The sequence below is a fragment of the Petaurus breviceps genome, unplaced genomic scaffold, assembly GCF_028583685.1.
Source record: "Petaurus breviceps papuanus isolate PSGF00001 unplaced genomic scaffold, PetGlider_PUasm1.0 91133, whole genome shotgun sequence".
Taxonomy (NCBI): domain Eukaryota; kingdom Metazoa; phylum Chordata; class Mammalia; order Diprotodontia; family Petauridae; genus Petaurus; species Petaurus breviceps.
In genome coordinates, this window is record NW_027187419.1 from 18,801,297 (window position 1) to 18,814,108 (window position 12,812).

Consider the following 12,812-nt stretch of genomic DNA (forward strand, 5'->3'; position numbering starts at 1 on the left):
ATAAGAATTGAATACAATATCCCAGTTGTGGTCTGACCAGGGTAGACTACCAAGGGACTATTACTTTCTTATTGGTGGAGGCAGGGCTTCACTTAATGTGACTTAAGATCTCATTAGCTTTGCCTCTTCCCAGTGCTGACTCATATTGAGTTTTCAGTCTACCAAAGCCTCCAAAATCTATAAGAAAAATAACTATCTAACTATGTCTCCCCATTTCATTCTCATTGATTTGATTTTCTGATCAATTCAGTCTTCATATTCCTTGACTTCTCAACAACAGTTTATGTTGTCCTTTTAATTCTTACTTTTATATTTACTTTATATTGACCCTTTTATTCTTGGTATTTTCTCCTCCCATTTCTTCTAAAATTACCATTTTTTTTCTTGGTTCTTCTCTTACCTGTTTCCCTATTTCTTTCCCTGTTTGTACTTTGCCCCCTTAATACTGGTGTTCACCAAAGATCATGTTTCTTTTCTTTTTCTTCTTCCTATACTTCTTGGCAGTTTTGACTTTCACCTCTATGAAAATGATTCCCAATTCTTGGTCTTTAACTCTGACTTCTCTCCTGAGCTTCAGACCCATATTTTGAAAGTTCTACTGGCTATTTCTAATTGGATATCCTACTGTTAATACAAACTCAATTTCCAAAATTTAAATAGTATTTTCCCATAAAAGTCATCATATTCCATCATATCTTTTGGATGTCCATATCTCTGTTTGAATGGCAACACCATTTACCTAATCGCATATATTTCAAATCTCAAAGTTATTGCTGACTCTTTCCCATCTCTCATCTCTATTGGATTAGGTTTGGTTCCTGGCATCATAAATAGAAAGAAAAGCTATATCCAAGATGAATTTCAAAAGAATAAAAAATAGAATTTGGTCACAGATTGCATATATCACATAGAAGGGGATTATACATTCAATAATGAATCCAGTTTCCAGTCCAAAAGTCCATAAGGCATTCAATCCAATTCAAGAAGAATTTACTATGTGCCTGACATTTTGTAACTCCAGGACATGGATATTTGTTAAAGCAGGCTGCATTTGGGGCATAGATAATCACTTCACAAAACATCCAGGTGAAAGATACCTCACAGGTCTTTGGAAATATAGCATGATAGCTCAACTGAGTCAGGGGTAGAGATGATTAACTAGAAATTTTGAGTTCACATTCAACCTCATTATTACTCAAATGACCCTGGACAAGTATTTTAACTTCTATCTGCATAAATTTCCTCACACATAAAATGGAGATATACCTTGGTGGTAGGCAACACCTACCACCAAGGGTTTTTAGAAGGTTAAAATGAAATGATATTTGTGATCTAGCAACAATGGCTTCCTTGCTATATCTTAATCCTGATGTTACATTGCCTGACTTCAGGCATTTTTGATGGCTATCTTCCGTGTCTGGAATGCTCTCCCTCCTCACCTCTGCCTACTGTCTTCCCTCACCTCCTTCAAATTTCAGTTCAAAGCCTATATTGTGCAAAAGGATTTTCCCAGTAGTCCTCAATGATAATACTTTTCCTCTGAAATTTCTACCAATACACACACACAAGTACATACGTGTATATGTATGCATGTACTATGTCTATGTCTATCCATAAAGGTATGTATGCTATTATGTGTCTATATATACATGTGTGCACCTATACATTTATACACACACATACATGTATATAAGTATTTTTAGTAGTTTACATGCTGTCTCCCCCATTAGACTATGAGCTCCTTGAGGGAAGGGATTATTTTTACCCTTCTCTAGTACTTAGTCCATAACTAGAATATGGTAGGGCAGTGAGGTGGCACAGTGGATAGAGTACCAGTTCCGAAGTCAGGAAGACTAATCTTTCTGAGTTCAAATCTGGCCTCAAATACATCTAAGCTGTATGACCCTGGACAAATCATCTAAGCTTGTTTGCCTCAGTTTCCTCATCTGTAAAATGAGCTGGAGAAAAAGAGGACAAACCACTCTATTATCTTTGACAAGAAAATTCTAAAAAAGGTTATGAAGAGTTAGACACAACTGAAAAACAAATAAACAACAGAACATGGTAAATACTTAAGAAATGCAAATTGACTTAATTTGACCTGACATTTTAGGAATGACATTGATTAGTTAAAGATCATCCAAAGGGGGTGGCCAGGTAGCACAGCAAGTAAGAGCACCGGCTCCAGTGTTGGGATGACCTGGAGATCGAATCCCGGGCTCAGACACTCAGCACCACACCCAGAAATAACTGGCTGTGTAACCTTGAGCAAGTTACTTAACCCTGATTGCTTTAAAAAAAAAAAAAGATCATCCAAAGGAGGCCAAATAGGATGGAGGAAGCCCTAAGCCCATGTCATATGAAGATTCATTGAAGGAACTGGGGAAGAAAGGAACATGATGGTTATGATGAAGCATGTGAAGGGCTATCATGAGGAAGAGGGTTTCATTTGTTCCATTTGGTCCCAAAGAGCAAAGTGGCATATTTAGATTCACAGAAGTTAAAGGATATCCCCAAAGTTAAAGGTAGAGTGGCCTATCCAGAACTAGAAATCAGACCCTCTGAGTCCTAGTTCATTCATGCCTAGGTTTCTTTTAAGAGTCAGCAAAATAAAATAGGAGATTGATGTAATTATTACCTAGGTAATAGAAATAATGTCTCCCCAACTAATCTCAATTATCAAGATACTTCAGATAAACAGATTTTACTAGATAGCTTCTTTCTTTTTTTCCAGAAAATTGTCTCAATATTCCAGTTTAAATCTTATATAAAGGCATAACCCTATGACACAGTAAATTATATACTAGTGAGTTGAAAAAGAATATATTTTTAAAGGATAAGCAACAAATTCTTTTCTCATCAACGGATAAAGTATTCTAATATTACTCTCTGAAGTAGTAGCAATAGTAACAATAGAAGAAGTAATAGAATCCATCTAGGACTAACCTGATGATAACAGTCTCCACTTCGCTCAGTATTTGCAAGTTCCTGTAGTTCTTGGGAAGGATCAGCTCCAGGAGAAATAATGATTAAAATGGGTTCGATTTCTAACGTCTCTTTGTATAGACGTTTCAGATTCAGAGGTGGTGGGGACAACTCTTTCATTCCTAAAATGCACATTAGGGAAATTAAAAGACAATGGATATTTATATATACACACACACATCTTAAATCTCCTAATTAAAACAACTACACATTGAGAAAAGGAGATAAAATCTTCATCAATCATTTTTCATCTAGACATTTTGGGTATGAATCATAATATCATTAAGTATATTTCTATCCCAAGAAGACATAAGTACAAATGATCCTCAACTGTTGCACATACATACCTGTGTAAAAAAACACATAAAAAATAGATACAAGGTAACCTTGATAGTTATCTTGGGAAAGAAAAGTACTAGCACCTAGGGGAGAAAGTGGGCAGGAAAGTACTCATGCAAAAAATGGCACTTAAAATGAATCTTGAATGAGACCAAAGAGTCCAAGAACACAGAGCAGAGAGGGGAGATAGTTTATGCAAAGGCACAGGAGACATGTGATGGTATATCATGAATACCAGTTAACAGCAAGAAGTTACAGCAAGTTTGGCTGGACTGCAGGATGTGTTTAATAAGGCAGGAAAGGTGGGATAGGACAAAATTATATATTGTCAAATTAAATGGAAAACATCTCTCCTTCTGGGGGCTTAAAGTATTTCCAACTTGGAAATTAAAACACAAAAGGTCTTTCTCTTAAACCCATTGCCTTTCACTAACTACTATTTATTTGGGAAAATGTGCTAGGCAGTTCCATATTTGGGGGAACTGAGTGACTATAGCTTCACAAAATACAAGAGTATCATTTCAATTACATGGAAAATTTAATCAGCCCAAAATACTGAAAAATGTAAAAGAGAAGGAAGAAATATTCAGTTTCACAGACTATTAGAGCAAGAAGGAAACCTTAGAGGCCATCCAACATAGCCTTTCTTGAATACTTGACAATTGGTTATCATAATTCTAAGTATATGCTTCTTTACCAGTATACCCTTTCATTTCAACTCCTCCCATGAATATGTGTGTATTTATGGGACAGTGTACCCAAGGTTGGTGGAGAAAATGTATTTAGGTACTGTTTTCACAAATCCAACTCAATATACCTTTTATTTGAACTAATTGTATCTACTGTGTTAACTATTACCAGTAGGGGCAATACTCAGGGAAATTTCATGAATATAGTGACCCATAGAGTACCTGGGGGAAAGCTGCCTCCCCAGGAAGACAGATGAAAACATTGTGGAGACTTAATTAATAATCAACAAACATTTATTAATGCTTACTATGTGCCAAACACTGTGCTAAGCATTCACTGCATTAATTAATTGACAATGGATTAGGTGTAGGAATTCTAAAGCTTAGTGAAAACTGCTTAATGAAAACAAAAGATAAATAGAAAGTCCAAATAAAACAATATACAAACTGATAAAAGGAAGTAAAGGGCTTTTAATTTTTTTTAATGTGCTTATCTAAAAGATACATAAGTCCTATGTTTTAATCATGTGATGAAGTATGATTTTTTAAAAAAATAATTCATCCAATTAGAATTTAATAGGACCCTGGGGAGGCTATTGTTAATTCTGATGTTCAATTGTATGAGATGTATGATACCCAGGCTAAGGCTATGGTTTTCCAGTTTAAGAGGGGAATATAAATTGTATTCAAGGCTTGCTCCTACTTGTGGGATTCATTTCTACCCTGCTGAGAGATTAATGAATGAGGGTGCAATAAACAAATTGGTTCCATGCAACTTATATACCTTAAGGAATTCTTGTTCAGTAATGGGTAGGCACAACCGTTCAGAGGGAGATACAAACACCTAAATATTTTAAGGATTTCTGGACTATGCCTTTTTACCTACTTTTAGGGTACTAGGATTCAAACAGACAAAAAGAACCAACCTAGTATGGATAGATATCACAAAAAACAATTTGTTTTTTATTCCCAAGTCATAAATTCTCTAAGAAAGGGGATCAAAGCCAATGCCTTTCAGCCAGTCAGTCAAAAAAAAAAAAAGACATTTATTACGTGGCTACTATCTTCCAGGCACTGTTCTAAATGCTAGGAGGAAAGGTAAAAGAGTACCTGCTTCCCAGGAGTTCACAATCAAATAGGGACACATCTTGTAAACAATTATGTGCAAACAAGGTTTATATGGTATAAACAGGAAAAAAAATCAACAGATGGAACACTAAAATTAAGGTTTCCTGTAGGAGACAAGATTTTAGCTGGGACTGGAAGGAAGTCACAGATACAGGTAAAGAGAGATGAAGAGGGAGAGCATGCCAGGCATGGGGGACAGCCTGTAGGAAATATCCTGTTCAAGGGACAACAAGAAGTCAAGGGATAGCAGAGTACATGGGGGATGCAGGTAAACAAGACTGGAAGGGGTGGTATGGTACAAATTATAAAGAGTTTTGAATGCCATATGAAGGATTTTGTATTTAATCTTGCAAGTGATAGGTAGCCACTGGAGTAGACTGGGTGTAGAAATGAGGAGATAAGGTCAGACCAACACTTTAGGAAGATCACCTTGACCACAGAATGTAGAATGGATTGGAAAGGTGAAAGATTTGTGAAAGGGAGCCCAACTAGCTGGCTATCATAATGGGCCAGTCATGAGGAGATGAGAGCCTGCAGCAGGGGTGATGGCAGAAGAGATGTTACGAAGGTAAAATTGGCAAGGCTTAGGAACAAATTAGAAGAAGACATTTACACTGTGAATCTGGGAGGAATTCAATCAACAAATATTTATTAAGTGCTTGCTATATGATCTGGGCACTACAGATACAAGACCAAAATCAAAACTGACCGGCCCTCAAGGAATTTATATTCAAAGTATTTGAAAAGTAAAACAAAGTCATTTCAGGGAGGGACTGAGACTGGAGGCAGAATGACAGAGATAGACCGAGAATAACTAGGTTGGATAAGAAGGAAAGACTAGGAAAGGTGTAATATAGGAAATGACACCTGAACTCTAATTTGAAAGAAAGTAGAAATTCCATTTGGTGCAGGTGAGGCAGAAGTATATTCTTGACATTGGGGGAGAAAACAGTGAAGTTATACAGATGTGAGATAGAATGTTATGTAGAGGGAATAAACAAGAAGGTGACAGATATGAAATAAGATCGGCAAGGTAGATGATAACCAGATTTAAATGCCAGGCTGAGCAGTTTGTATGTCATCCTAAAGGCAACAGAAAGCTGCTAAAGCTTTTATTTGGGGGATGGGAAGTGTCACATTATCTGCTCTACTTTTTAGGAATATCAATTTGGCAGCTTTAATTCAGACACCAGCTGCCAGTACCTCCCCCACTCAAATTATCTTTGTAAGAGCAGTGTTCTCTATCACTCCCTCAATAAAAAAAAGAAATCTCTAACTTCTCAATTAAATCAATCAACTAAAGATATGAATTTAGTGTGAACAAGGACTACTGAATCATAGGCATTTTAACTAGATGCAAAAACTTCCTTGATCAATTTGGAAAGAGTGAAGGCCATTGAACAAAGTGAAATGGCACAACAAAGGATCTTCATATTGGTGGTTGAGGAGATTTGTCTCCTGCTGCCTCTTCCACCACCAAAGTACCTTAGGAACTTCAAAAGGTTCAAACGTTTGGAGTTGTAAACTGCTGTTCAAGTTGCATCACCAAAAAATGAGCTGGAGGCAGTGTCTGCCTGAGAAATCAAGGACAAACAATATATACTGAGGAAAAGCAGTTCCTGGATCCCAAAAGAAGCCCAACACAAGTTCCATTGTACATAAGGGGAATTTCATGAGCATCCTGTGAAGGGGAGAAAAGAACTTCCAGAAATCAAAACTTCAGTAATCTTTGCGTCATGCACTCTAAGCTGGGGCAGTTTCACAAGAAATCTACACACACTGATGGGAAGATGTGTCACAGACTTTTGGGAGGATGTTCTATATTAACTTTCCTAGTATATACTACTTTAGTAAAATGCCCTCCTAAAAGATATTTAGTCTAGCTACCTAAATGATATCATCTGATAATCAACAGAAGCAACACAGTGATGGGGACTATAGTATTAGAAAATCTACTCCCCAATCTCAGGGTCTCCAAAACCCTGAGAAGAAGAGAAGTAACTGAGCTCTAGGAACCTCTCCTCCAGTGCCAAGAGGGTTGGCAAAGCAAGCCTTGAGCACAAGCTGTAAATTGTATACACACATATATGTATATTGAAACAACCAATGAATGATAATTTGCAAGGGAGTTAATAAGGAATTTTTTTCTACAATACCATCACAATATGTGTCTAAGTTCTTAATCAGTTTAAGGGTGTATTTTATATACACACAAATAAACACACAATTATATACATACATATATATATATACTATATATGGTATATATACATATGTATATGTGTACATTTATGTATTGTACATATTATGTAAATATAGTGTGTGTGCGTACATGTACAAATTGGGTCTCCCAGCAGAATGTAAGCTCCTTAACAGTAGGGACAGTTTTATTTGTTACTTTATATTTCTGAAGTCTAGAATTTAATAGACTCTTAAAAATCTTTTTCTAAATTGACTTATTAAGTTGAGTTTCTATGGAGGATTTAGGGAAGGATATCAGAAAAAATCTCAAGCAAAGAGAAGAAATGGAGAAGTTGCCATCTGCACAGACAGATGAAGAACCAACACTGATGAGAGAATGGAAACAGCAATATATTAAAGCATGCTTTGAGAATCTGGTGAGGATTCTGAAATTAAATAACTGCTCCTATTAAAATAACTATTTAGTGAGATAGTGTAGTGGAAATGCAAATTTAAAGATCTTCCCTGCCCCTAGGCTAAAGTGCACCTGGAGCCTGGAGTGGGAGGCTTGTTTTTCAGTTGATACTTCTGGATTGGCCAGTGAGTCGAAAAGGTTGTTACATTCTCTGAGCCAGGAGAAGGCTATATAAGCCCTGATGTGTAGCTTTGTTTTGGGACTCACTTTGAGAAGTGTTCTGTGATTTGATCTGAATTCTGGGAAGCCGTTGTTGAGAGTCCCCCGGCTTTGAAAAACCCAGATGTGGAAACCCAGATGTTGACTGGGTATGGATGTAATGGTTGGACAGTTTGGAAATCTGTCTACTTGATCTGTTTCTGTCTTGATAATTCTGCCTGTATGCTTTGAAGTTCGGGGTGCTGACCTTTTTCCCCTGAACAAGGTAAACGATATATGTCTGACTGATTAAAGTAAGCTTGTTAACCCATTTTGAGTTGCTTTCCTTTAACAAAGCAGATCCAAGAACCTGTATGGGCAGCAAACCCTGAGGACGCGCTTGGGGTGCTTGCTGCTACAGATAGGCCTCCTCATATTAAAACATAGTTTTCTGAAATAAGTTCCTCCAAAACTCAGCAGGTGTCACCTCTTACACCTGAGTCCCCCAACATTTATTGTTGCTTTTTACTTCTTGAAATTACTTCAAATTACCTTTATACATTATAATTTATTTATCTGTGTATATGTTTAAGCCACTAAATGAAATGTAAGCTCTTTCCAGCAGGGAAATTTTCTCTTTGTACACTGAGGTCCTTGTATAGTACCATGCACATATTAGGCACTTAAAAATCAATGAACCAAAAAGCATTTAATAGGCACCTAATTTTGCATGAGGTACTGTGTAAGGAACTCGATATAAAAACAAAGAATGAAAATGGAAATCATTCGATTTTACTGAGTAAGAAGAAAGTGACATGGTCAGATCTGAGCTTAAGGGAAAGCCCTTTGGATGCAGTATGTAGAATGGACTAGAGGGGGAAGAGATCTGAGGCAGCAAAACTAATTAGAAGGCCACTGTGATAATCAAGATGAGGGGTGAGGTGAGCCTGAAATGAGGTGTGGTTGTTTGAGTAGAGAGAATGGGCCAAACAAAAGACATGTTATAGAGGAAGACATGAGAAGATTTCGCAACTGACTGGGTAATGGAGAATGAAGAATCAAAGATAATGCCCAGGTTAGGAACTTGGGTGATGACATGAATGATGGTACCTACAGCAGAAATAAGGACTTTGAAGGAGGGTTGGATGTGGAAGAAAAAAATAATAAATTCTGTTTTGGACATTCTGATTTTGAGATGTCTCAAAGTAAATAGATATCCTTGAAATGAAGTGAACTGAAATAAAAGACTCCTTTGGAAAATGGCTGCTAACAAAAAACAGACAAAAAGCCCAAACATAGCATTACAGCATAAATATAAAAAGTGAATTTTATCTATTAAGGGTAGTAAAATATTTTATTCTAGAGAAAGGTCATAGAAAATATTAAAAAGCTCACTACTAAGGAAAATATAGAAGTTATTCATCTTGTTTAATTATACCAATTCTGCCTTCAAACACTCCAATAAAGTTTTCAGGACATTTCTAAGTGAATGGTTCTACTTACAATGCGATTAAATTTAGGAAAATTAAGTGGCCATATCTCTAGACAAATATCATTATAACTGTCAGCATAAATCAATACCATCTTGTCAAGTTAGAAAGCACAAAATGTCAATGTTGCTGTGCATTATTATATGTTAAACTACTGGATTAGTATGTTTTGAAGAAACAGCAATGATGGATGTGGAGTCAAAACTGGAAGAAAAGAATGATGGATCTGAAGTCAAGTTCAAACAACAATTCCAGCACTAATAAACTGAGTAACATTGGGATTCAATAACTTTTTCTGATAAATTACTTAGGCCAGTTCATACAATCTACAAGATCTCATTTAGCTCTAAATTTATGGTCCTCATTGTAAAATCCATTGTGTTATTCTGCCCATCCTGATTCTCCACTTTCCTGCAGCATTTCTTAAGAGTTGTGGATCACACATCAAAGATCTTCTAGTAGTTTAATCTTATCTTTACATAAATGAAGATTTGAAAGCCCAGAGATTTTAAGTGTAAGGGGAGTTCCCAAATCAAATTAACAAACTTCCAAAATATTGAGTCTTTGTCTGTGACTTTTGAGACTCTCCTAATCGGGATTCTTAATGTGGGATTCCTGGATAGATTTCAAGGTATACCTCAACTCAGATGGTTAAAAAATTACATCTTTATTTTCAGTAAATTTTAACTGAAATTTAAAATTTCCTTCCCTTATTCTGAGAATGAATCCATAAGTTTTACCAGATAGTGATACATGGTCTTCCCCTGGGAACAATTAATAAGTGCCCTGGAATAGAGGCAGATGGGACTTATATGTGCTTTCCTATAGCTTTCTCACTCAGTCACAAAGCCAAAGAGGAAACTGGATTTTTTTAGCTCAAGAGACAGTAGTATACAGGGAACTGTGGAATTATAGTGCCTTGAGTAGGCTTTGAAGAAAGTTAAATTACTTATTTCAGTAAACTGTATTTTATTATGAGGATGTTCTATAAGACCAAACACTAAACTGACATAATATGAAGAGTTCTAACAGTAACAAATAACAGAAGCAGGTATGGGCATACCCATGAGACCCCTATATAGTCAACATTACTGATTTCTATCAATATCTTGATTTCTTAAACAATGTGATAGTAAAATTATCTTCTTTGAAATCTCTATTGTAGCCCTAGTTTTTTTTTAATAGCTTGATGCATAGTAATTTTTTCTAGTTCCTCAAATTCATTCATGTGTCTACCCAAGAGTAAATACTATACAGATATTCCTAAACATGATGGTGATTAAAGTTTTACAATGAATGATGGTTTAATTTACCAATATTTCAAGGGTAAAAATGGTAATGTCGGTATTTCCTGAATTTTCTTCAGATTTCTGCTAGCTTTTGACAAAAAAATCTCATCTTAGAGAAAATTTAAACCAGAGAAATATATGCCAGTAACCTTACTTGATAAGATTATTTTTCTTCAAGATAAACATTCACAGTTCCTCCTATAGATCCCCATGTGAAACGAACTCAAGGTCTTTCACTAGCCTCATGGTTTTCCTCTGTACACTCTTCAGATTATTCATGTCTTACCTAAAACTGTGGTGAAGGCAATACTTCAAATGTCGTCTGATCAGAAGAAAATGCAATGGGACCATCACTTCCTTAGTCCCAGATGCTATGTTTCTTTTCATGTAGTCCAAGATGGCATTAGTTTTTTTGGCATTAAGTTATTATTATTTTAACTATTAATTTTATTTAATATAATATTATATTATATTACATATAAATTAAATATTATATGTCACACTCTTTATCCATATTGAGCTTGAAGTTCACCAAAACTCTCAAGTGTTTTTCTGACAAAGTGTTTTTTTTTATTGTCTCCTCCATCATGTCTTTATGAACTCTAATTTTTTAACCCAAATATATGGCTTTAATTTTATCTCTATTAAATTTCATTGTATTAGAGTCAATCCAATAGTCTAGCCTATCAAGATCTTTTTGGAACTTGGACAAAGATGACTATCACCCACTATTAGCAATCTATACTTGCTTGGAATTATCTGCAAATCTGAAAAAACATGCCATCTATTACTTGATAAGAGTCACTGCTGAAAATATTTTATACAAAATATTTAAAAATTATAATAAATAATATTTATTTCATGCTATAATTATATTTATATGAAAACATAACCCTGAAGCACAACACTAGAGACTTGCTTCTAATCTGACATGTTCATCTGACAGAAATATTTGGAGGCCATATATTGTACAATATTAATACATAATCATAAAAAATTTTCAAAATTGCCATTCCTTTTACAAAAATCTACAGCTATCAGTCTCATAGAGGAAAAAAATCCAAATATATAGGAAGTTAAAGTTACATAAGCAATGAGAAATTAGTGCTCAGTGAGAATGTGACATTTAAACACTACATGAAGACAATTTCTTCACTATAAACATGTTTCCTTGATTTTTACCCTTCAGACTTAAGTTTTTAACACCTATACAACTATTTGAGCTTATAACGACTAACATATTCACCAAATGCAATTCAACATTAAAGTAACATGTAACATTATGTTAAAAAGAAATCTACACCTAAGAACCAAGTATAGCTCGTTAACAACTTAACAGTACTATAAAGACCTCACATTATTATATCTATAAATTAAGACTCCAAAGAAAATAAACCTATGTTAAAAGTGAATGACTCATGCCATGAGCATTAATTTGGCTAATCATTTTAAGATCATACTTACCCAGAGTTTTACATGCAAAAAGGGCCATAGCACTTTGAAGTCTGTCTGGTCTAAGAGCCTGTACCACTAGGACCTTGGAATAAAAGAATTAAACAGTAAAGGACAATACCATTATAATTTTAAAATTAAAACAACTGGAAAAAATTATGTTCATTTAAGAAAACATATTTCAAGCAATAGTAAGATGAATACATGAATACACTTCACCTTAATTATTATCCCAATAACTATCTATGAAGATCTATCTTCCTTTCAACATATAACTTAGTAGCATCAACTATATCAAACTCAAGCTTATTAAATATTCTTTTGTTTCAGCCAGAGTGCCCAGGGATACACCCAAAGTGTTTAAAGGAATTATGAAATTAAATCAATCACCCAGACACACAATAAGTGATCTGCAATGCCAATCATGATGAAAATTTTAAATTGTTGCCATGAAGATCAAACTAAGTGTGACTTACTCAAGGTCATGAGAGTAGAAAGAAGCAGTAGCTTTCTGACTAAATTTAGGGTGCATTCCACTACATTTGATGTCCATGTCTTTTATGTTTTATCACTAAATATCATAAAAGGATGGCATGTAACTCAAGCTAATTGTCATCAGCGTTTTTCTAGTGGAAGAGAATCTGGC

At 35.2% G+C, this 12,812-nt stretch overlaps 1 protein-coding gene across 1 annotated transcript in view; it reads right to left on the reverse strand.

The window, feature by feature from the left end:
* Positions 1-12,812, reverse strand: part of DYNC2H1 (dynein cytoplasmic 2 heavy chain 1) — a 429,393-nt gene that overhangs the window by 149,869 nt on the left and 266,712 nt on the right. Inside the window, exons 76-77 of the mRNA XM_069080147.1 lie at positions 12,179-12,251; positions 2,947-3,107 (exon numbers count right to left, since the gene is read on the reverse strand). Coding sequence (XP_068936248.1) covers positions 2,947-3,107; positions 12,179-12,251 — 234 coding nt within the window. The remainder of the gene's footprint in view (positions 1-2,946; positions 3,108-12,178; positions 12,252-12,812) is intronic.